The 26,127-nt window shown below is 43.2% G+C and overlaps 1 protein-coding gene across 14 annotated transcripts in view; it reads right to left on the bottom strand.

The window, feature by feature from the left end:
- VEPH1 (ventricular zone expressed PH domain containing 1) overlaps window positions 1–26,127 on the bottom strand; it is a 172,595-nt gene that overhangs the window by 46,024 nt on the left and 100,444 nt on the right. For 12 of the 14 annotated variants that reach the window (XM_079977797.1, XM_079977785.1, XM_079977794.1 and 9 more), the window contains 3 exons: window positions 19,632–19,852; window positions 5,822–6,031; window positions 1,926–2,320 (listed from right to left, as the gene is read on the bottom strand). In XM_079977797.1, the coding sequence (XP_079833923.1) occupies window positions 1,926–2,320; window positions 5,822–6,031; window positions 19,632–19,852 (826 nt within the window). Of the gene's footprint in view, window positions 1–1,925; window positions 2,321–5,821; window positions 6,032–10,896; window positions 11,006–19,631; window positions 19,853–26,127 lie in introns of those variants that run through there. The other 2 variants (XM_079977789.1, XM_079977790.1) reach the window with 2 other exon arrangements.

Below are 26,127 nucleotides of genomic sequence, written 5' to 3' on the forward strand. Positions count from 1 at the left end.
TTCTATACAAATTCTCACTGATTTGTTGACTAACTGCTCAAAGCTGCACTAGTAAGCAACACTCACCCGAATCCCAAGTGTGTTTACCCAAAGTATACCCAACCCTCCAAATGCCCTGAAAATACTGGGATTGTCATGAAAATCCTTAAGCCATCATGGCTCTCACTTTCTCACGCACAGCCCCAAATTTCCAAGGGTCTTACTGGAAGTTCAGATATGTGCATCCATTTAACACATTTCTTAGATCTATGCCTCCTGCTCCCTTGCCCCTCCCACTCAACATGGTGTCACTTCCTGTTTTTATGTGCATGTGTGTAAACAAATATACTTGTGCCTACCTAGAGAGCACCCTGAATATGTATTTTTGAGTGGGATTATTTTGCTTTTCAAAATGATAGATGCTTCCCGAGAACACTAATCAAAGAAATAATGTTACATTTTAAAGGTATATAGAACACAACTGACACAACTGAAGTGGCAGTTCTGAGAACTCTTCGTACTTATACCTTGTATATTGAAGTACAGTCATGTAACAAACTGTTAGTCATGTGTGGTTTGACACAGATTGCGTATTCACCATACTCCTTACATTTAATATTAATAAAATTGCAGCAAATTCCAGTTTGGCTAATGCAACACCAAACAGCTGTGTATTATTTGTAGCAGGAACTTGTGAACAGTTTCTTAAGAAATGGGTGGGATGAAGAAGAGCCTAGCTCTTGATGTACCAACTGCAGAAATTAAAGAAGTTCAGATTGCAGCCAAATTTCAGAACAAGTAGTTTATGGAGTTTTGGAAATATTAGCTAAGTGTCCCACGTGCAATGGACACGAAGGTATGGCTGTGCATGTATGGAGTATCAGTCACATCAATCTTACAACGTGTCTTACTCTGGGAATTTTGCCTCAATAATCGTACTTAAGGAATTCTCAGGAAATTACAACAGTAAAAGTGAGTTCTACAATAATGGCATAGTTTATTTACTGGAGTCACCATGCTAAAAGCTTTGGTTCACATTGAAATGAACCCAATAGGATACATCTGTGGGGAAATTAGGAGGGCTTCTCATTCATTCATTCATTCATTCATTCAATCAATCATTTGTTCGTTCATTGAATTTATATACTGCCCTATACCCGGAGGTCTCAGGGCAGTTCACACACAAAAAAATCACAATATATAAAATCAAAATAAAAGCAATAATCCAATACCCCCCCCCCGAAAAAAGAGCCACATTTTAAAGGGTATAGGATGTTGATTAGGTCAGCCAAAGGCCTGGTTAAAAAGGAACGTTTTTGCCTGGTGCCTAAAGGTGTGTAATGAAGGCGCCAGGTGAACTTCCCTGGGGAGAGCATCCCACAGATGGGGAGCCACTGCAGAGAAGGCCCGTTCTCGTGTTGCCACCTTCCTGACCTCTCAGGGAGGAGGCACATGAAGGAGGGCCTCAGAAGATTATCTCTGCAGGTGATCATGGTGATCTAGCCAGTGTAAAAGAGACAAGGCGGTCTTTCAGGTAACCTGGTCCTAAACCACTAGCAGTAATACTTGGAACTTAGCTCATTGCATTCATGACCAACTAATTCATTACAGTGGGTCTACTACTCTGAGCATAAGCTAGTTAGATACAACCCATGAAAAAGAGTCCTGGGCACATATAGGACTTGTTAGCGGAAGCACACAGCAAGCATGCAAGGACAGCCTGCTAGCAGGTCCTTTATGAGGTAAAGCACAATGAAGCACAGAAACAACGCAGAGGCAAGAAGGAATCTCAAGACAGTGCCTTTTAAAACAACGCTGTTATGCAGAAACACGTTTCAGCTAGTGAAAAGAACTCATGCTTAGAGGAGGCTGCTTGACAGCTTAAAAGAAGGTCCTAAAGTATTTTCTAAAATGCTCCCATCATTTCAAAGGGTCAGGCCTCTTACCTTCAATAACACACTCATCTGGGAGAGGAATTTTCTTCCCCATCTCCATGACATATGCTTTCACTTTAGAGAGATTTTCCTTTAAGTGAAAGTAAAGCTTATCTTGATACTCGGCAGGATTCTGTATTGTCTTCGGGCTCCCTTCATGGCAGTTTTCTTTAACGGGTTCTGGCAGATTCTCTGGTTCTGTACATTTGATACTTGGGTGCGAAAGTGAAGACTGTTCCAGCTGCGACTCTTCAGTGTCTGCACTGGAAGGCAATTTGTCGGCTTCTTGGCTCAGATAGATATCTGTGAAAGAGATGCCGGCTGTAACATCTCCATTCTCCATCTCTTGTCCATTGTCAGAATGAACACTCCTCAAACGGACAGCATGCAAAGCTAGACTTTTGGACCTGCAGTGTAAACAAAGGCAGGAACAAATGGCTTGGGCAAAAGGCAAAATGGACTGTGGTGCATGGCGGGGGGGGGGGGGAGAGTAAGAACCTTAATTAGCTCCAAACCATAATTAGCACTAAATGATAGTTGCTTTATAAGGACGCGGGTGGCGCTGTGGGTTAAACCACAGACCCTAGGACTTGCTGATCAGAAGGTCGGCAGTTTGAATCCCCACGACAGGTGAGCTCCCGTTGCTCGGTCCCTGCTCCTGCCAACCTAGCAGTTCGAAAGCACTTCAAAGTGCAAGTAGATAAATAGGTACCGCTCTGGCAGGAAGGTAAACGGCATTTCCGTGCGCTGCTCTGGTTCGCCAGAAGCGGCTTTGTCATGCTGGCCACATGACCCGGAAGCTGTACGCCGGCTCCCTCAGCCAATAAAGTGAGATGAGTGCCGCAACCCCAGAGTCAGCCATGACTGGACCTAATGGTCAGGGGTCCTTTACTATAGTTCTTTTGCATAAACCGAAGCTGATTTCCTCAAACCAGTCTGGGATGATGGTCTGGGATTCTGGTTTGTGCAAACCTATTGTAGTTGTCAGGTTAAATTGCAAGCTATTATTTGCTGCTAACAAAAAGTTTGATTGTGAAGGAAGGAGAGAGGTAAGGAGGGAACATAAAAGCTCGAGGCTCACTGCTGATATTTGCTGATCATCTCATTGTGGCCAACACCTTATCTAATAATATCCAAATCCAAAATCAATACAGTGACTCAGAGTATATACCACATAAACTTCTGAAAAAATTAATCACACTGCACAGGAGAAATAACCATTCAAAATGGCCATATCTACTGCAAGTATTTTTGTTTGTTAGCCTTCTTTCCAATAATTAAGGAAATACACAGTTTTGTCCTTGAGAAATGAGCAACATCATAGATGTGACCTCTATTGAAAACTTAAACTTTTAAAAAAGTTTCAACTGATGTTGTCAGCTGCAACTTGCGTGCCAAGCAAACTCGTAAGAATGGGTCTGGGATGTAAGTGCACTGCTTTAATGGAATTTCAGTGTAAATTTATGCTCTTCTGCCTTTGAGATTAACACAGAAAACTATCCAAGTTTCAACAAAGGCAAAAGCTGCTCCCTCCTTACCACTCGGTGAAGCCTTCTATTATCAAATGAGTGGATGGCTTTTGCCAGTCTTATACAGTGGCGTAGCGTGGGTTGTCAGCACCCGGGGCAAGGCAAGTAATTTGCGCCCCCTAACCCTGGATTTGCACCCCCTAACCCTATCCCTAACCCCCAGATGTTGCGCCCGGTGCAGCCGGCCCCCCTGCACCCCCCACGCTACGCCACTGGTCTTATACAGTATCTGCCAGTTCTGCCCCTGCCCACTTGCAACTTGAGTCCTTTTGGGGTATTCACCCCTATGTTATTGTAATTAGGTGGAGGAGAGAATGGGCCAGTGTCACTAGTTCTGGCCTGGCCGTCATGTGCTATGCTGGCTCTGATTCCCAGCATTTGTGCATCTGGGGGGGGGGGATGTCTTGCTGTACGTTCGCCATGTGATCAGGAGCCTTAATTGTACATCGAGAGCTACATACATATACACCAGGCTCACCTTTACCATTGTTTCCCTAATATGTGGATGGTAGGGGATGTGATGGCAGAAGTAGAGCCAGAGGGCACAGACCTGCTCCACCCCTCTATATGATTACAATTGCCCTAAAAGGGTTTTGGTTGGTCTGGGACTGTATGGAAAAGGGTGGTAGTGGAAGAAAAGTTAGCAGTAGGAAAGGTTGGCATTGACAGAGATCTGCCACAAAGTCACTGAGCTGAAATTAGAGGGGCACATGGCTCAGATCATAATGGCCTTGGGATTTCAGAACTGGGACAGCTGGCATCTCTACTTGAAAATTCTTAACAGGATTATTTATCAGAAATTATTTTAAGAAACCTTGCTACTGGAGGATCACATGGTAGCTTGTTCCAGAGTGGGCACCAGACTTCAGAGGGGCCCCCCAAACACACACACACCACCCAACGCAACCGAATCTCTCCCCCACCCTACCCCCCATTGCCACCACTGTAGCAACTGGGCCCCTGGCAGAAGTGCCACTTCTGAACAGGAGCTAAGCTCAGCTCCCACCCTTGGTTGCTGCCTGCCATTTTAATTTACCAGGAAATGCAACGCTCTAGTACAAAGATCTATGAAGCCCATAGATTTCATAGCTCTGATGGGCTGCGGCATTGCATTTTTGGTCAAAGAAAATGGTGGGGAGCCACTGCAGATGTGAGCCAAGCTTGACTCTCGTTCAGAAACAGCTATCCCACCATGAAAATGACCGAGGGGCCCAGCAAGGAGGCGGCAGGGTGGCACAGCTTTGTTTGGCTGGTGAAGGGCCCTTCTTGATCAGTGCCCAGTCTAACTAACAGTTAGCGCCAGACTTGGCTTGTTCTATTGTTTAATTCATCATCTTAAAAAGCTGAAGATTAACATTATTTACAAAGAAATACTGCCCTAGATAGGACTTTCTTGTTTGGGGTGGGTTTCTTTTGCTGTTGTTATCCCTAATGTTTTACATATGTGATACAATCTCTTTTAATACTTTGTCTTTATTAATTTTGCATTATGCCAGATTAATGTAATACAATCTCTTTTAATACTTTGTCTTTATTAATTTTGCATTAAAAAAAGGTAAAGGTACCCCTGCCCGTACGGGCCAGTCTTGACAGACTCTGGGGTTGTGTGCCCATCTCACTTAAGAGGCCAGGGGCCAGCGCTGTCCGGAGACACTTCCGGGTCACGTGGCCAGCGTGACATCGCTGCTCTGGCGAGCCAGAGCCGCACACGGAAATGCCGTTTACCTTCCCGCTGGTAAGCGGTCCCTATTTATCTACTTGCACCCGGAGGTGCTTTCGAACTGCTAGGTTGGCAGGCGCTGGGACCGAGCAGCGGGAGCGCACCCCGCCGCAGGGATTCGAACCGCCGACCTTTCGATCGGCAAGCCCTAGGCGCTGAGGCTTTAACCCACAGCGCCACCTGCGTCCCTAATTTTGCATTATGCCAGATTAATTCTAACCCATGGTTTGCTGCATTTGTACCTTTCGTTTTCTCTGGATCTGCTTTGACTATATATTTATGTATGTCTGCATACTTTTCACTGGTTGACAGTGCTTATAAACCTGCTTTTAAGGTGTCCAAATTGCCAAAAGAATTTCGCCAGCTCTACTTACGGAAAGCGATCTTCATTTTTGCCTGAACTTTTTCAAATCCAGTGTTCCTTTGCACCTCCCCCAGCACTCTGGAGCACAAGGTAGGTTAAACAAATAACTCGGAGATCTTATCCAGCTCTTAGAGTTATTGACAAGATGTCTGGATACAATTAAATGTCTGATGCCCACAGGTAATATGTAACTTGCCTGTTCACTTTAACATTTGGGGTTTTTTTTCCATGAAAAATTATGTATGGGAAAACCAATCGGCATGCAAAACCACTGACACACTGCACTGAAGCATACCTGTTAAACCTCATGTCCTTCCTTTCTTCTTTAGAAACCTGGCCAAGACTATACCGGCGTACAGAGCCAGGAGTACTGCTGTCAATGTTTATTTTCTCTTCAAAAGCTTGTTTTTTAACCTGAAGTTTTTCATCGTCTTCATTCCCATTCATAGTGGATTTTAAGTCATCCAGCTGAGAAGGAGATTCTGTTTCAGCAACATCTTCTACCCTAGGAGAAGTGAAAAACTGGGGGGTTAACAGAAACACCGTCCTATTTTGCAGGTGGTAGAAATAAAAAATATATATGTATCTCTAAGGGTCCATATATATGCCAGCGTTTATTCCAAGTGCATCTATGGCCAGGTTCTTTTGAGGGATTATCATTCCCATTTAGTCCAGGCCTACACCTTTCTGACTCGTGCTATATAATTCTCTACTGTCGGTCTTACCTCACAGCTCCTTCCCATATGTCATATTTGGCCGAAGAGTGGTGTAAAAAGGTGCCAAAATAAATAAAAGGCTGTACCATATATCTGTCATAAGGAGTTGACTAAATTGACTTTAGAAGCAACTTTTACAAGATAATTTCAAACATATCGCTCTGTGGAAATATATTACAATCAGTGAGAAGAAGAAGAAGAAGAAGAAGAAGAAGAAGAAGAAGAAGAAGAAGAGTAGTAGTAGTAGTAGTTTGGATTTGATATCCCGCCTTTCACTCCCTTTAAGGAGTCTCAAAGCGGCTAACATTCTCCTTTCCCTTCCTCCCCCACAACAAACGCTCTGTGAGGTGAGTGGGGCTGAGAGACTTCAGAGAAGTGTGACTGGCCCAAGGTCACCCAGCAGCTGCATGTGGAGGAGTGGAGACGCGAATCCGGTTCACCAGATTAGGAGTCTACTGCTCTTAACCACTACACCACACTGGTGCTCAAGAACAGGGGACTTTTGACACCACCAGCTATATGCTGTGAGGATGCCTAGACTGGCTTGCCCCCTGCTTGAATCAATGGCATCATCACCTTGTGTAGAGGCCTCTATGTGGGTGCAGTGTGGCTATGTCCGTATTGTGCAAACTGCCTCAAGGGCTACTGCTGAATATATTATTAAGAGAACAATAGATGAGAAATAAATGTGAATGTCTAAGCAAACAGCTAGAGGAAGAATTCCCAGTGATATAATCTTGAATACCAGCTGGACATCTCTAAGGCAAGTATTCTAAAATGCAATTTAGAACAGATTAGTAAAAGTGTTATATATAACGAGCAGCCTTTAGACACCTGCAACTAATTTGCTGTCAATGTATATAAATGTGTGTGTGTGTGTGTACACATAGGTGACACATATTCTTATATATACATCAAAATAATCAATCTTTTTAGTGCCCTCCAGACAGACTGCAGGGCGCACAAAATGTGGAGTGGGGAAGGGGGTTGCAAAGAATAAAGATGGGAGACTTCCAGTGGTGGCAGAAACAAGAGAGGCATTTTCTTCCTTCAGTGGTCTGTGTGCTGGCATTTTCTTTCCCCCAGAGTGCCTGGAAGCAATGTTGTCCTGGTGCACTGTGGCAAGAAAACATAGCTGCACACACACACATACACACACACACACACACACACACACACAAGTTGCACCTTGTTCCTTGACAAAACACAATCCATGGAATGGCTTTCAGTAATAAATCATATTCAAAACAAAAACTTGCATTACAATAAAAATCTAATTTACCCCAATAAAATGCAATAAAAGCATCATAGTACACAGATAAAAGACCACACTGTCAGACATAAATCCCACAGTCAGTTTCAAAACAGCCATCTGCAAACAGTTTGCTAGAGCCTCACCAACATCAATATAAGTCAGGGCTTTTTTCCAGCAGGAACTCAGTTTTGGCACCCCTCAGGTGGGCATCATTGTCATTAAAGAGAACAAAGGAGGCGTTCATAGTGAATTCCGGCACTTATTTTTCCCAGAAAAATAGCACTGAATATAGTAGCAGCTTGGAACTAGCTGGTGTGTCCCTGTAAGACTCTTTCCCTGAGCTGAAAAAGACCGCTGCATATCTAGCAGTTTTGCATCCCTTGAATCTCCAACGCAGAAAAAGGCATTACATTAAAAAAGAACCAAATTACAGCTGGAAAGGTGTGTTCCTGATCCTTCCTTCCTTCCTTCGCAGGCTCGGCTTGCATTAAAGCCAGGGCTGCAAAAAAGGAAGGAAGAATTGGGAGGGGACCCTAAGTGTGCTCCCAACTCCTTCTTTGAAGTGGTATCTCCTGGCATCATTGACAAGTGTCTGCCCTCACCCACCTGTCAAAGTGACCTGCTGAAGTTGGGTAACTCCTGAATCTACCCCCAATTGGATCCAGTTCCCCATACCTGCCTTAAAAGGATAGGAGATACAGCTGTGCTAGCCATATTGTATTCTCTTTGATTCTACATAGGGGTCCAAGATTGGAAAAGGGAGAGCTTATGGATGTTTTGTGATGGGGTTGACCAATGGCTCAAAGTTAGGGGTAAGTTAGGGTATAGAGCCTCAGAAGGAACAGGGAGAGATGCCTATGTGCATTTGAGTGTACATGTATAGGCAATTTGAAGATGTGCATTCACATATGCATACTACGGTAGAGACATGTGGGGGGTGTTACTTTCTCCTGTATGCACATCCTCTGAATACTTGCAGTCCCTCTGGAACCACCTGAGAAGGGTTTAAACTCATCACTACATCTTGTGACAATGAATTGCATAAACTTTTCTGAGTTCCTACTATTAGATCCTCATTCTACTCATGAACTGTATGGAGATCTGATTGAAAAGTCACTTTTTACTTGGTATTATAGGTCAGGACATTAATAGGCAAGATGTTAAATTGTTTTTATATGCAACAACTGCGGCAAGAGTATTGCGTGGACAGGCGGAGTCCCCAGATCCCAAGTGGTCCCCCCCGTCATGTGGAATAACGACTCTAGACAACGTGCTATGGGATTAAATTGGCCACAACTTTATTAAATTTCAAATGTGGGTAGGCCTTGGCTCAGGCATTGGGCGTTCTCCCTCCCTAGTCCCCAGCCGGGGACCTAGGGAGCTTCAGGGTTATCCAGTGTGTGGGGGGGGATGGGCCGGCTCTGGAGAACATATGTTCAAGCAGAGATAGCCGCCCCCGTTACGCCGCCGCAGGGGAGAGCAATGACGACCTTTCGGCGTACGGCCAAAGCCTCCCTTCAAAAACCCCTTTAACGGGGAACCCTGGTATCGCCGCCGCAAAGAGGAAGATGGACTAAAGGATTCCGCCCAAGGCCTGATACCGCCAAAGTTGTGATGTTTTGCTACGGGAAAGGCGAAACCTGCCAATGCAGGGAAATTCCTTTCCGGCCCTTTAACAGCGACCTTATCGTAGCAGCGCCCGCATACCTGTGGAGACAGGTTAACCTGCAAAACCTATGAAGAAAAGTTAACCTGCAGAAGACATTAACTGAGGGTGGGTAGGGTGGGAGAAGCTCTGGAGCCAAGTGAGGATTAACAATTAAGATCCACCCTCTATTGTGTGGGCAGGTAATCCCTCCCCTTACCTGGCCTGGTTTCCCTGGCAACGCTTCCCCCAGGTGGGATTGGACAACTCACTGGGGTAGGCGGGGACCTCCAGGTATCCCACCTGAGGGAAGGCAAAGCCTATGCTGATGGGATGGGGCCACTCCAGATCCAGGGCTGCACGCGTCCACGCAAAAGGCGCCCCCCGTTTTAAGTGGGGAGCGGTCATTGTTACCCAGAAATGGAAACAAGAAGAAATTCCGACGAAAGAAGAATGGCAGATGAAATTAATGGACTATGCAGAATTGGACAAAATGACAGGAAGGATTTGAAACCTGCGGGACCAGAGATTTACAGAAGATTGGAAGAAGTATATGAATTATTTGAAGAGCAACTGTAATCAACAAATTACGCTAGTAGGACTACAAGAAGTTTTGTAAGGAGAAATATAAGAAGTGTTACAAAGTAGAAAAAGATAGAGATATTGGTTATGAGTTTGAAATGTAATAGGGAAGATAAGAAATGCATACTGAGAGATTAGATTGGACAATTTGCAGACAGGATTGATGGAAGTAAAAAGTTTGAATAAGATGTAAAAGTATGTTTAATTATAAATTATAAAGATTATATTAAAAAAAAGAAAATTCACTAAATGTAATACGTAAAGGGTAAAATGTGGTCAAGGCAGCATAAGAGTCTCCATCAATGTCAGGTCATAGAAAGAAATGTTTGTAACAGTCTTTTGTTTTTAAGGGGACATTTTGTTCTACATTTGCATGTACATTGTTTACTATGGCTTAGCAATCTATAAAGTATCTAACTTGGCTTAAGACTCCTCTAGTTAGCTAATATCACACAAGTGGAATTCTCAGAATAGAGGATTCTGTGCTGCCTCGCCAAAGCCAGCCCCAAAAATCTTGTCCCCGGAGATCCTCTTCAGGGGGTACAACATTGTATTCTGCTTGTTTACGTCCAGGCTGACCTCCAGAACAATGTAGTTTTCCAGGCAAACTGTTTGCTGGAAAGTAAGACTAATGGAACAAGCATGAAATGCTTCACTTATAGCCTTCATACTACGTACAACTGTGAGATATGTCTCCGCCTCTCTTGCCTCTTCTAGGAAAAGAGTCAGCAATAAAACTAATTACTGGTGAAAATTGTGAATAGATTTCACCCCAAGTTGTTCTGCCCAAACTCTAGGGTGGTATTCAGCTAACTTTCACTCAGAGTAGACCACTGAAATCAATGGACCTAACTTAGCTAGGCTTATTAACTTCAGCAGGTCTACTCTAAGTAAATCATCATAGCCCTAGAATTTTGACATTTGGAAGATAATTCATAAACTTTCCCACTCTGCCCAGAAACTGTTCAAAGTGCCTTTCATACATTATCTCAGCAATATTTACAGCAAGATTGAGAGGTTCACCAGTATTAAAATCTCCCTGCAGCCAATATAGGAAGAGGTGGGAGCTCAGGGGCAACCTGCATAAAGCTATCTAGCCCAAAGTGATTAGCATTCTGCTCTACCTAAAGGACTTGCACTAAAATAAATTCTATAGGAGGATCTCTACTTACAGTGATTTTAGTGGTTCTGAAAAAGCTTTGAGCAATGGTGAAAAGTTGCTTGGTGAGCCCTGATATGAACCTTCCTAAGAGCAAATGGTCATAATCAAGATGCATGGCCCTAGGGAAAAAATATCCTACACTGGATCATTTCCAAAGAGCACATCAATATCATCATGTACTTTCAACATTGCTTATCTTGGCAAAGTGCTGTCTTAAAATGGACGAATGGCAGTGAAAATAAAAGGTGTAAGGGCTGCAAGAGCCAAATCAGATATGGCAGATCAAGCCTCTCTTACAATGAAAAGGAATTCAGTTCATCCGGCTATTAAGAAAAATAAACAAAACAAAAAAAGGATACAATGAAAATTTCATGCCTTGTTATTCTCAAGAATTGTGGTTGGGAGGTTTCGGTAGATCTGCATTTTCTGTTTGTTGTTAAGTTGACCATGGTTGATTTGTAAGATGAAATCACTATGTATTAAAATTCTTCATTCACATTTGAATGACCTGAATCTTTGGGATCAGCAGGGGGCCGGGGCATTCTAATACTGCATGGTTTTCATTAACACATGGTTTTAATTACATCAGATATATGCAAAATTCCCCATGTCAAAGGATTCAGGCCAACAAGTACTGCATGAAAAGTCACTTCCCTATAAGTACAATAACTGCAGGTTTCCTGAAGGAATGAATTATTGTCAACACACAAATTTTCAAATTACATTGTTAATTCAAAATCAGCTTTGATATTTGCATCTGACCTCAGAGTCAGGGCTACTTCAAACACTGAATTATTATGAGGTGGAATGCTTTTCCATGTAAGAAATGGGTTCAGGCTGTACAACCGTTGCGGATCTGTGAGCTTCACTATATAGGTAAAAAGGTAAAGGACTACAGTCAAAGGGAACTATGGGTTTGTGGCGCTCATCTCACTTTCAGGCCAAGGGAGCCAGTGTTTGTCCACAGACAGCTTTCCGGGTCATGTGGCCGGCATGACTAAACTTCTGGTGCAATGGAACACCGTGACAGAAACCAGAGCTCATGGAAACACCATTTACCATACCTTCCTGCTGCAGCGGTACCTACTTATCTACTTGAACTGGCGTGCTTTCGAACTGCTAGGTTGGCAGGAGCTGGGACAGAGCAACGGGAGCTCACTCAGCTGCAGGGATTCGAACCGTCAACCTTCTGATCGGCAAGCCCAAAAGGCTCAGTGGCTTAGACCACAGCGCCATCTGTGTCCCTTTCACTATATGGTGCATACTGAGTAAGCATGACAAGTGTGAACTTTTGAGCATGTGTACAGTCATCAGCAGGGGTCAGCAACCTAAGGCCCATGGGCCAGAAGCGGCCCGTGGAGGTCATTTGACCGGCCCATGAGCCACCCCAGAACCAAGCTGCCCACTCCCGCGCTGGGCTAAACTGGCACAGCACAGTGCAGGAACTCAATTCCGCAGCGCCCAAAATCACATCTGCACACATGCTGAAAATTGCATCTGTGCACATGCAGATGGCAAAAAATCGCAGGCACGCACACTCATGCGTGCCCGCAATCCAGCCCACAGAGGGATCTCCATGGGACCAATCCAGCCCAGGCAAGATAAACCTTGCTGACTCCTGGTCATTAGGGTTTACACACAGGTTTCTGTATAGAATGGTACAGTGAAAATCTATAAATCTAGAGAAAACTAGAGGTAGAGATGAGCAGCAGATTTCTAAAGAGCCATATCAACTCGAAGGCAGTACTGACCTAAGTGTTGCCATTTTCCTATCACCACCATTTCTTTCAGGAAAGAACAGCAGATAGCTTATGTGTGCACCCAGTCCAACTTCGCAGCACTGAGTTTTTTCATCCCGCGTTCTACTTCAAACTACCTTACACCATGTCTAATGGTTTAAAACGACAACCTGGGAGGCAGCCATTATTCCAGTTCACATACCAGTGACTTCAACTGGAGGGACGTATCTGAAGCACAAGCATAAACTACACCTATCAGATGACAGACGACGGATTGAAGCCAAGGAGTGTTAAGCTGAATATTTGTAAAAAGTGAAGTAACAGGCAGTAAATAGTAACAAATGGAATCAACCTTCTTGTTAAAGAGCTGAGACCTATTGGCGCTGAACTGGCTTTGTGCATGTTGCAAACACAACTCCAGCAGGAAACACCAACTCATTTTACGTATAACTTTCTGTTGCTTCAGCTTTTGACAGCACACAAGACAGCTGCCTTGAAGTAAAAGGATTTGTCATGTCCTGTCATCAATCCTGTGAGCAAACCAGTTTCATAAGACGAGAGATTTACCCTCAACAAGAGGAGATTGTTTTAGAGGTCCCTAACAGATCCTGTTTTGGATCCTTGCCCTTGAAGACCAAATCCTGTTTTTACCTCTGAAATAATAAATCATAGCTCTGAGAAAAAACAGAACAACGCTGGTGTAAAACAATACTTGTCCCAAACTCCCAAAACCAGGTTCACACTTTTCCCTGAAGATTTGGGGTGGGGTGGGAAGAAGGCCAGGGAGAGAATCTGCAATGTTCAGGTAGAAATGTAAGTTCTTCCTCCAATATAAGCCAACAAGGTGTTCTTTATGTAACAGCTTATACTAACCTGGAGGAAAGCCTGGCAGGCTGTCTGTCTAACTGGCTGGAATCCTAAACAGTGGTGGTCTTGTGAGTTAGTAACAATATAATGCAATAAATAAATAAATAAATAAATAAATAAATAAATATACAAATACCACTTGTCCTATTGCAGTTTTTCAGGGCAGATTAATAAAGTCCTGGCATGTTTTATTGAAGATGATTGGCACACATTCTTATTGAATTTAGTGAGACCTGTAAGTTATCTTCCATGGGAAGCTGAGGGAGACTGGGAAATTCATGGATTGCATTGCCTTGCAACTCTGGTCATTACACACACACACACACACACACACACACACACACACACACACGGCTTGCCTGTTAACAGTCTGGTATAAGGAGTTTGGCTGTCTGGCACTGTGGTGGTGCTCTTCAGGTCACCTATAGGCAGTGCTTTCCCTCCCTAAAAATGTTTAGGGATGCTCTCATTTTGACTCAAGAAAACCACCATTTTATAGTTCAAATCTTGTTGGCTTATATTGGAGGAAGAACTTACATTTCTACCAGAACAATCTCCAGGGAAAAGTGTGAACCTGGTTTTGGGAGTTTGGGACAAGTATTGTTTTACACCAGTGTCGTCCTGTTTTTTCTCAGATTTATGATTTATTATTTCTCAGATTCATGATTTATTATTTCAGATGCTCCTCAACCATCTTGATTTAACAGGAATTACAGAAGCCATCCTGGCTTCTCTTTGGATCCTGGAATGTCCCGGTTTTTCGGTCCAGCACTCTAGTGCAAAGTCACTTGGCTTGTCCCAGAGCGCCAGATCAAAAGATGCTCATTTTTTGGTCTTGTGTGAGAACCAGCTGGCTCCCATGAGAGCTTGAGATGAAAAAACGAGTGTCCCAGTTTGGATCAGAGGGATGCTGAGGGGTATGCATTTTGAGAACATTTTATTTGTCAGCCAGCTTCCCTCTATAATCTTATCACAGGCTTTGTCTGCAGAATGACTCCTCCCAACCTCCTTTGGGCTTCCAGAACACTTCTTTGAGTTCAGGGATAGATTTTTCCCTCTATGAGTTGCCTTTAGAGATACATATGGCATACACTTCAATTTTCTGATACAGTGCTATTAGTAATTAATATTTTTATCACATTTGCCAAGTTAGTTTGTCTGACATTTGCAGAATTTCAAGTCCACTAAGTTTCCATTACATCTATTTTTAATTCTATCCAGTATTTTGACTCCCACTGCAAGCATAAGGCTGCTTATCATATTTGCATTGTCAGTGACACCTGTGTTGCATCTTATCATATGTGTGATTTCCCATCTCCTCTTGGCCTTTTATAATCTGCTTAATACCAGTGATGAGGATCTCATGCAATTTAAAAGGGATTACTGCACATTAGTAGCATATAACAACAAAAACGACTTGTCCTCATTGGACATATATTATCACCCTAGGTTTGAGGCGAACTGCGAAAGGAAAGTCCAATGCTGTAAAGAAAAATATTGCATAGGAACCTGGAGAAGATTAGTCTACATCCCAATCCCAAAGAAGGGCAGTGCTAAAGAATGCTCCAACTACCGCACAATTGCACTCATTTCACACGCTAGCAAGGTTATGCTTAAAATTCTACAAGGCAGGCTTAAGCAGTATGTGGACCGAGAACTCCCAGAAGTGCAAGCTGGATTTCGAAGGGGCAGAGGAACCAGAGACCAAATTGCAAACATGCGCTGGATTATGGAGAAAGCTAGAGAGTTCCAGAAAGACATCTACTTCTGTTTCATCGACTATGCAAAAGCCTTTGACTGTGTTGACCACAGCAAACTATGGCAAGTTCTTAAAGAAATGGGAGTGCGTGATCACCTCATCTGTCTCCTGAGAAATCTCTATGTGGGACAAGAAGCTACAGTTAGAACTGGATACGGAACAACTAATTGGTTCAAAATGGGGAAAGGAGTACGACAAGGCTGTATATTGTCTCCCTGCTTATTTAACTTATATGCAGAATTCATCATGCGAAAGGCTGGGCTGGATGAATCCCAAGCCGGAATTAAGATCTCCGGAAGAAATATCAACAACCTCAGATATGCAGATGACACAATCTTGATGGCAGAAAGTGAGGAGGAATTAAAGAACCTTTTATTGAGGGTGAAAGAGGAGAGCGCAAAATATGGTCTGAAGCTCAACATCAAAAAAACGAAGATCATGGCCACTGGGCCCATCACCTCCTGGCAAAGAGAAGGGGAAGAAATGGAGGCAGTGAGAGATTTTACTTTCTTGGGCTCCATGATCACTGCAGATGGTGATAGCAGTCACGAAATTAAAAGATGCCTGCTCCTTGGGAGAAAGGCGATGGCAAACCTAGACAGCATCTTAAAAAGCTTGCCAACAAAGGTTCGTATAGTTAAAGCCATGGTTTTCCCAGTAGTGATGTATGGAGGTGAGAGCTGGACCATAAAGAAGGCTGATGGCCGAAGAATTGATGTTTTTGAATTATGGTGCTGGAGGAGACTCTTGAGAGTCCCATGGACTGCAAGAAGATCAAACCTATCCATTCTTAAGGAAATCAGCCCTGAGTGCTCACTGGAAGGACAGGTCCTGAAGCTGAGGCTCCAATACTTTGGTCACCTCATGAGAAGAGAAGACTCCCTGGAAAAGACCCTGATGTTGGGAAAGATTGAGGGCACAAGGAGAAGGGGACGACAGAGGTTGAGATGGTTGGACAGTGTTCTCGAAGCGACCGGCATGAGTCTGACCAAACTGCGGGAGGCAGTGGAAGACAGGAGTGCCTGGCGTGCTCAGGTCCATGGGGTCACGAAGAGTCGGACACGACTAAACGACTAAACAACAACAACGTGTTTGCACAGAGGAGTTGGTCTTGCTTTACTTAATACGACACTCACTCATTCATGAACACGCTATGGATAGATGAAATAAAATAATTACACATCTGTATCCTTACAGGTTTTGTGCTATTTTATTATAAGAGTGAATGCTTTTAAAATACTAGGCACATGCCAGTGAAAGTTGAGCACACTTCAAATCCAATGATTTTGCTGAAGTTAAGGGTACTCCCAATGGAATCAATAGAGTTGAATTCTGACAGGTTTGTGTCCATAGTTTGTGCTGTTTTCTTTTTCATTTGGACACACTGACATTTTGAAGGAAGGCTTTGAAAATTGTATTTAACATGGGTTGTGTGTGTTTTGTATGCTTGCACTTAAAATGGCTATTTGCATCGAGTGCAAGGAACAGGACTTATTAGAAGTTCAATAAAATGTAACCATTTAAAGAGTTGAGCATATGAAAACATTTAAAACTTGCTTTGGGAAGCAAGTACAGCAAAGTGTTTATGAAGCTGAGTGGCATAGAGCTAATGGACAGCTATTTGAAAAACAGCTGGGTATATCACATTAATGAAAATGTACCCCAGTGGAAAGTGAAATGAGATGTTTGCTGGGATTTTAAGGTATTAGATGTGAGACAGGAAGACTGGTGCTCATTGTTATGCTTGTAGCAGTTACAATAGGCTTTTCTAAAACTTTTATAATCCAATATTCAGCCTTAGCTAATGTTTATTGGGGGACGCAGGTGGCGCTGTGGGTTAAAGCCTCAGCGCCTAGGGCTTGCCGATCGAAAGGTCGGCGGTTCGAATCCCTGCGGCGGGGTGCGCTCCCGCTGCTCGGTCCCAGCGCCTGCCAACCTAGCAGTTCGAAAGCACCTCCGGGTGCAAGTAGATAAATAGGGACCGCTTACCAGCGGGAAGGTAAACGGCGTTTCCGTGTGCGGCTCTGGCTCTGGCTCTGGCTCGCCAGAGCAGCGATGTCACGCTGGCCACGTGACCCGGAAGTGTCTCCGGACAGCGCTGGCCCCTGGCCTCTTAAGTGAGATGGGCGCACAACCCCAGAGTCTGTCAAGACTGGCCCGTACGGGCAGGGGTACCTTTACCTTACTTTTAATGTTTATTGGGTTTATTAAGAAAGCAGACTTGAAAAACATCTGCTATTTTAAAAAGTGTAGCGTGTAGCTATATCAATACAGTTATAGGGTTGTGTCCAACACATCAGATTTTCACTCGCACTTCCTCATTTTATCCTCTCCCTTGCATCCCCCTTATAATCTGCTCCAGAGGGGTGGGGGCCCCTCCTCAAGCAGTGTTTAGGGGTACATGGGAAGGGAAAGTCCCATTGTGCTAGGGCTACTCCATTCATGAAGAACTGGATGCAACCCATAGACCAATACTATTTTATCTGTTTCCTTAAACATCTCCTGCAACCTCAAACTATGAATTTATAGTTGCCAGTTATTTATTTAGTTATCTTATTTCATAAAATGTACACATCACTTGACTGTAAAAAACCAAAACAAACCCAAAAACTAAAACCCTCAAAGTGGTTGACACAAAGAAACAATGAACGATGTGTGAAGCAGGAAAGAGAATCTGACTATTTGGGTACTAGCTGTATTCCCTTCGAAGCATGAAATGTCTGAGCAAATGGGCAAATTTCTTACATGTAGCACCAAAAAGCTGGTATAGCATAGTGGCTAAGAGAATGGCTCTGCCATAAATTTGCTAGGTGGCATTATTCAAGTTTCCGTTTTCTCATCCTTTGGTTACTGATATGGCAATAATTTAAAGAGGGTTACCCTAAGGATTAAAGAGATAAGTTAGATGAAATACTTGGAACACTATATAGGTATATTACTATTAACTTTGGGTACAATCTAAAGGTGTATGAGGTAAACATTTCAGTGCACGCCAGAGTTGTTCTGTAGTTTTCCGTAGCTTCCTCTGCTAAGCACCCAAATTGCTTTGTCAACTCTATAGTTGACAAATAAGTTTGGGGTATTTGTGTGAGAGCGGCTGAATGGGAAAATGCCTGTGGTATATCCTTGCTATTTTTAAAATTTATCCGTTCTTTCTGTAGTATGTGAGCCAAAGTCCCTCAAAGTAATTGAACCATACTACTAAATAGTGGAGTCACACTTTCAAATACTTCCCAGAAAACAGACTTTCCCCCCCTTTCCCTTCTCAAGTACCTTAATAAGCTGGCTGATATGAGATTTATTCGCATCTCTTCTACCGCTTGCAAGATAAGCTCTTCGCTGGCCATTGGAATCTCTTTCATGTATTCAATGCTCAATGGAAATGTATACAGTGAGGGACAGTGTGGTTTCAGGAAGTCTTACACCTGCACACTATGGCATGACAAGCTGTTTTCAAATATTTATGCTGTCCTACAGAACTCACATATGAGCTAGCAGCACATATTTAGGGTCTCCAGGATTTAAAGAGCCTCCTCCTGAAACTTCAACAATTATAAAATCCTCCAATAACTGATCTACATGATCAGTCATCAGACCACAGCTGATAAGAAAACACCATCCTTTAAGAAATGTGTCTTAGGTACATTTTATCATATGTAGTGGACTTGTAGAGTAGCTAAGGGATATTAGGAGATGATACATAATGAGATAAAAAAATATTTAAGAGATCTCTCCCCAAAATACCAGAATCTTTTCTTCTAGGGATAATTGGACCAGATGCACCAAAGAGTCAAAAGAATTTGTTTGTGTATGTGACTGCAGCAGCGAGAATATTATATGCCCCAAAACCACGGGAGGAGGCAGTACCCATGAAAGGGGAGTGGCAGTTGAAATTGATGGAATATGTAGAATCAGCAAGTTTGACTAGTAAATTAGAGAACAAAATGAGACAGCCTTCAAGGAGGATTGGAAAATGTCTGTAGATTATTAAAAAATATATATACTGTAAACATGTTAGTAGGTTAGCAGGTGTGGCGTAAGTTCAGCAGTAAAAGTTAACTTGAGAATAAAGTTGAGAAAAGAAGGTGTTGATTAACTATAATATGCAGCAGTAAAAGATAACCATGACAAAACCATGGAAGGGGAGAAGGAAGTCATTTTTTTAATTGAATGTTTATTGGAAAATGTTTGATTAATTGTATCTTTTCCCTGAAAAATTATAAATAAAATCTTTTTAAAAAGAAAGGCATCTGATGGTTAAATCCTTTTCAACTGATATACTAAATGTGACAATAGCACATCTAAGATGCCACACATATTCATTAATGTGTCATAGATAATGTCACCTATCTAAATAAAGGAACAAAAGAACTGGGTTACCTGCTCTCAGCGGTGGCGTCGTTTTCCAGCTGTTGGATGAGAAGTTTTGCTATGGCTGTGAAACTGTTGCTCATACGATAAATGTCTCTGCTCTGGATACCCAGGATATTGGAGAAGGTGTCTGTGATGTGCTTGATCTCCAACAGAAGAATATGGTGAAATGAATGCTCCATGTTGGCCAGCTGATTAACCAAGTAGATCAGGCAGATCCTGGCTCTTTCCTATTCAATTGAGAAAAAGATGGTTTTATAAAGTGAACACTGCTAGTTTCAAATCTTGTGACTACTTTACCAGAAAAATAAAATCCACAGAACACTTGTGGGGGAGGAATTCAAACCACTTGAGCATTTGCGTGAAAAATAAAAATCTCAAGTACAGCTGGGATAAACAGGTTACACAGACTTAATGCAAGTCTTTGTTTAAATAACTCAAGCAAAATGTGTATAAAGATAGAAGGGGGAGCACTGACCCCTTTCAAATTCTCTAGTGTCTTGTATATTGTACACAGGATAAATAAATGAGGAAAGTGATTGGCAACTATAAATCCTAATTAGGGAATGAGGTTGTAGTGCTCTTCTAGTTTAGTAAAATTGGAAGAGGCCAAGAAGAAAGGAATACGATTCCAATGGGTGAACAGGCCGATCTAGATCAGTAGGAACTGCCACAAGTGCAACATCTGTAAAAGAAAAGATGGGCAGTCTATGCCATACCCTCAAACATTTCTCTGATGAAAATGGGGACGTCCCATTCCATAATGATAATTTTACTATTTATACTCCACACATGCTACTGGGTTGCCCCAGCCACTGTGGGTAGCTTCCAACATATATAAAAACAATAAAACTTTAAACAAACTTTAAAACTTTAAACAAGGATTGCCTTGGAGATTGGATAACGCCATACCCTCCAACATTTCTCCAATGAAAATACAGTGGTACCTCAGGTTACATATGCTTCAGGTTACATACGCTTCAGGTTACAGACTCCACTAACCCAGAAATAGTGCTTCAGGTTAAGAACTTTGCTTTAGGATGAGAACAGAAATAGTGCTCCAGCGGCATGGCGGCAACAAGAGCCCCCATTAGCTAAAGTGGTCTTCAGGTTAAGAACAGTTTCAGGTTAAGTTCGGACCTCCGGAACGAATTAAGTACTTAACCCGAGGTACCACTGTAGATACATCCTAAGGAAAAGAGGGACATTCCAGGGTCAAATCAGAAACCAGGATGGCTTCTCTAAATCAGGGACGTCCCTGGAAAATAGGGACACTTGGAGGGTCTGCTATGCTTGTTTAAAGGTAAAGGGTATTGGCCGAGGGAGCCAGCATGCAGCTTCCGGGTCATGTGGCCAGCATGACTAAGCTGCTTCTGGCGAACCAGAGCAGTGCACGGAAACACCGTTTACTCAGATGTCATTCCCAGAATGGGCCTTACTCCCAAACAGTATACATAGGATTGTGGCTTAGATTTCCTCTCCAGTATCAGCCATGAAAACCTAGCAAGAAGCAGACACAGGGCCAAGCTACATGTTACACAGGAGATCTGTAGGTGGATGTCCTAGCATATTTTCTTTTACTCAAATGGAAACATGGGGAACTGTCAATTTTGTCATGCAGCGGCTGTTTTCCCAATCAGGAAATACAGGAACAGCTGCTGATATATAGATAGTGATTTGTTCCAGGGGGTTTCATGAAGGTGTGAAAAACGGCCCACCTACTTCCTAATGGGAGTCAACTCCAGTGTTTTGAACTCAAAGACAGTTGGGGCAGCCAGCTTTTTGATAAAAACAACAACACATGTAGAGAATAAATGAACTATGGCCAGAAGAAGCTACCATAAAAAGTTTGACAACCCCAACAGTCTTTCAGCTCAGAACCCTGAAAATGAATCTCATTAGGAAGTAGGTATATTGAAGTATGAGTACAACTCAGAAACAGCAGAGAGGACATAGAATATAGATCTCAAGAAGTGGGCTCAACAAATAGAAAGTTTGCATTTAAAAGGTAGCTGATATATTTGGAAAGTCATGATGTTATACTACCCATCTCTTCACTTTTTCTTTAGGGTCAGAGAGATCAAGACATAAACAAGACCTTGTTGTTGTTTAGTCGTTTAGTCGTGTCCGACTCTTCGTGACCCCATGGACCAGAGAACGCCAGGCACTCCTGTCCTCCACTGCCCCCCGCAGCTTGGTCAGACTCATGCTGGTAACCTCGAAAACACTATCCAACCATCTCGTCCTCTGTCGCCCCCTTCTCCTTGTGCCCTCCATCTTTCCCAACATCAGGGTCTTCTCCAGGGAGTCTTCTCTTCTCATGAGGTGGCCAAAGTACTGGAGCCTCAGCTTCACAATCTGTCCTTCCAGTGAGCACTCAGGGCTGATTTCCTTCAAAATGGAGAGGTTTGATCTTCTTGCAGTCCATGGGACTCTCAAGAGTCTCCTCCAGCACCATAATTCAAAAGCATCAATTCTTCGGCGATCAGCCTTCTTTATGGTCCAGCTCTCACTTCCATACATCACTACTGGGAAAACCATAGCTTTAACTATACGGACCTTTGTTGGCAAGGTGATATCTCTACTTCTCAAGATGCTGTCTAGGCCTGTCATTGCCCTTCTCCCAAGAAGCAGGCGTCTTTTAATTTCGTGGCTGCTGTCACCATCTGCAGTGATCATGGAGCCCAAGAAAGTAAAATCTCTCACTGCCTCCATTTCTTTCCCTTCTATTTGCCAGGAGGTGATGGGACCAGTAGCCATGATCTTCGTTTTTTTGATGTTGAGCTTCAGACCATATTTTGCACTCTCCTCTTTCACCCTCAATAAAAGGTTCTTTGATTCCTCCTCACTTTCTGCCATCAAGGTTGTGTCATCTGCATATCTGAGGTTGTTGATATTTCTTCCGGCAATCTTAATTCCGGCTAGGGATTCATCCAGCCTAGCCTTTCGCATGATGAATTCTGCATATAAGTTAAATAAGCAGGGAGACAAAATGCAGCCTTGTCGTACTCCTTTCCCAATTTTGAACCAGTCAGTTGTTCCATATCCAGTTCTAACTGTAGCTTCTTGTCCCACATAGAGATTTCTCAGGAGACAGATGAGGTGATCAGGCACTCCCATTTCTTTAAGAACTTGCCATAGTTTGCCATGGTCGACACAGTCAAAGGCTTTTGCATAGTCAATGAAGCAGAAGTAAATGTCTTTCTGGAACTCTCTAGCTTTCTCCATAATCCAGCGCATGTTTGCAATTTGGTCTCTGGTTCCTCTGCCTCTTCTAAATCCAGCTTGCACTTCTGGGAGTTCTCGGTCCACATACTGCTTGAGCCTTCCTTGTAGAATTTTAAGCATAACCTTGCTAGCGTGAGAAATTAGTGCAATTGTGCGATAGTTGGAGCATTCTTTGGCACTGCCCTTCTTTGGGATTGGGATGTAGACTGATCTTCTCCAATCTTCTGGCCACTGCTGAGTTTTCCAAACTTGCTGGCATATTGAGTGTAGCACCTTAACAGCATCATCTTTTAAAATTTTAAATAGTTCAGCTGGAATACCATCACTTCCACTGGCCTTGTTATTTGCAGTGCTTTCTAAGGCCCATTTGACTTCACTCTCCAGGATGTCTGGCTCAAGGTCAGCAACCACACTACCTGGGGTATATGAGACATCCGTTTCTCTCTGGTATAATTCCTCTGTGTATTCTTGCCACCTCTTCTTGATGTCTTCTGCTTCTGTTAGGTCCTTTCCACTTTTGTCCTTTATTATGGAAGTCTTTGTACGAAATGTTCCTTTCATATCTCCAATTTTCTTGAACAGATCTCTGGTTCTTCCCATTCTATTGCTTTCCTCTACTTCTTTGCATTGCTTGTTTAAGAAGGTCTTCTTGTCTCTCCTTGCTATTCTTTGGAAATCTGCATTCAATTTCCTGTATGTTTCACGATCTCCCTTGCATTTTGCTTGCCTTCTCTCCCCCGCTATTTGTAAGGCCTCATTGGACAGCCACTTTGCTTTCTTGCATTTCCTTTTCATTGGGATGGTTTTCGTTGCTGCCTCCTGTATAATGTTACGAGCCTCCATCCATAGTTCTTCAGGCACTCTGTCCACCAAATCTAAATCCTTAAACCTGTTCCTCACTTCCACTGTGTATTCATAAGGGATTTGACTTAGATTGTATCTTACCGGCCCAGTGGTTTTTCCTACTTTCTTCAGTTTAAGCTTGAATTTTGCTATAAGAAGCTGATGATCTGAGCCACAGTCAGCTCCAGGTCTTGTTTTTGCTGACTGTATAGAGCTTCTCCATCTTTGGCTGCAGAGAATATAATCAATCTGATTTCGATGCTGCCCATCTGGTGATGTCCATGTGTAGAGTCGTCTCTTGTGTTGTTGGAAAAGCGTGTTTGTGATGACCAGCTTGTTCTCTTGACAGAACTCTATTAGCCTTTGCCCTGCTTCGTTTTGATCTCCAAGGCCAAACTTGCCAGTTGTTCCTTTTATCTCTTGACTCCCTACTTTAGCATTCCAATCCCCTATAATGAGAAGAACATCCTTCTTTGGTGTCACTTCTATAAGGTGTTGTAAGTCTTCATAGAATTGGTCAATTTCAGTTTCTTCAGCACCAGTAGTTGGTGCATAAACTTGGATTACTGTGATGTTAAAAGGTCTGCCTTGGATTCGTATCGAGATCATTCTATCATTTTTGAGATTGCATCCCAGTACAGCTTTTGCCACTCTTTTGTTGACTATGAGGGCCACTCCATTTCTTTTACGGGTTTCTTGCCCACAGTAGTAGATATGATGGTCATCCGAACTGAATTCACCCATTCCCGTCCATTTGAGTTCACTGATGCCCAGGATGTCAATATTTATTCTTGCCATCTCATTTTTGACCACCTCCAACTTACCCATGTTCATGGTTCTTACATTCCAGGTTCCTATGCAATATTTTTCTTTCCAGCATTGGACTTTCCTTTCGCTTCCAGGCATATCCGCAACTGAGCGTCCTTTCGGCTTTGGCCCAGCCGCTTCATCAGCTCTGGATCTACTTGTACTTGCCCTCCGCTCTTCCCCAGTAGCATGTTGGACGCCTTCCGACCTGAGGGGCTCATCTTCCAGCGTCATAACTTTTATATGCCTGTTGTCTTTGTCCATGGAGTTTTCTTGGCAGGGATACTGGAGTGGCTTGCCGGTTCCTCCTCCAGGTGGATCACGTTTGGTCAAAACTCTCCACTATGACCTGTTCATCTTGGGTGCCCTGCTCGGCATAGTTCATAGCTTCTCTGAGTTCTTCAAGCCCCTTCGCCACGGCAAGGCAGTGATCCATGAAGGGGAAACAAGACCTTAAGTAATACTTAAAGAACAGTTCTGTTTCCCAGATAATATCTGCAGTAGACTCAAGAGGGCCAGGAAGCATCATCCAGCCGTTTCCTACTTTGATCTAGCTGGCAGAAATCCAGAAGTGCTGAAATTCTGCTATGCATCTAGAGGGAATTGTCAAGGAATAATGAACTGTACGATTATAGGATATGGAATTAATATGCACACACGTGCACACAAAAAGTCTATAAAAAATTCTCGTCGACTTAAAAGCAATAATCTTTAGCAAGACCAAGATCAGAAGTCTCTTGTAAAAATAACGCTTGCATTTTAGTTACCATTGTTATTGTAGGTTTGGTTTTTGAGTGGGTAGGCTTATGTTCCTTATGGGAAGCAGATTTTCTATTTTTACGGTATACAATTACATTTGTTGACAGGGGAATGATGCTCATATAAAGTGTTGCAACCGCTTAAGCTATTTTATTTTGCTGCATGAAAAAATATAAGGAAACAGCAGAAGACAAATGTGGAGTGACTCTAGATTTATCTTGGTAAAGTTATCGCCGCTATTGGGCACGATAAAGGGTTGAATTCAACTTTGGAGAATTTATTCAACAGACATTGCATTGTAAGACCTTTGCTAGAGGCAGTGGCGGAGCTTCATGCAGGTGGCGGTGTGGCGCGCACCCGCAGGGATGTGCTGCCCAGCACGGGGGGGGGGGGGCAGACATGATAGCACCTCCACCGGGATCGTGGTGCTGGGGTCACTGTGCTCCCCCTGCCCCCGTCTTCCTCCGACAGTGGCTAGAGGTTCCTACAAGATCAACCAAATTCAACAGCAAGTCATGACTAACTTGGAAGAACACACCATATATACTCAAGTATAAGCTGACCCGAATATAAGCCGAGGCACCTAATTTTAGCACAAAAAAACTGGGAAAACTTATTGACACGAGTATAAGCCGGTTCGGGTCCCTTTACCTTTACCTTTTTTAATAAGCCGGTTCACCACACCACAAACTTAGTGGTGGTGGCAGTGGCGACGGGACCAGCAGCAAGAAATATCTCCTTTCGGGCCACTCAACCCTCCTCCTCCGCCGCCTGTCTCACTTGAGTATAAGCCGAGGGGGGCTTTTTCAGCATAAAAAATGTGCTGGAAAAGTCGGCTTATACTCAAGTATATACGGTAGGAAGATCC

The sequence above is a fragment of the Podarcis cretensis genome (genome assembly GCF_951804945.1).
Source record: "Podarcis cretensis genome assembly, chromosome: 5".
NCBI lineage: Eukaryota > Metazoa > Chordata > Lepidosauria > Squamata > Lacertidae > Podarcis > Podarcis cretensis.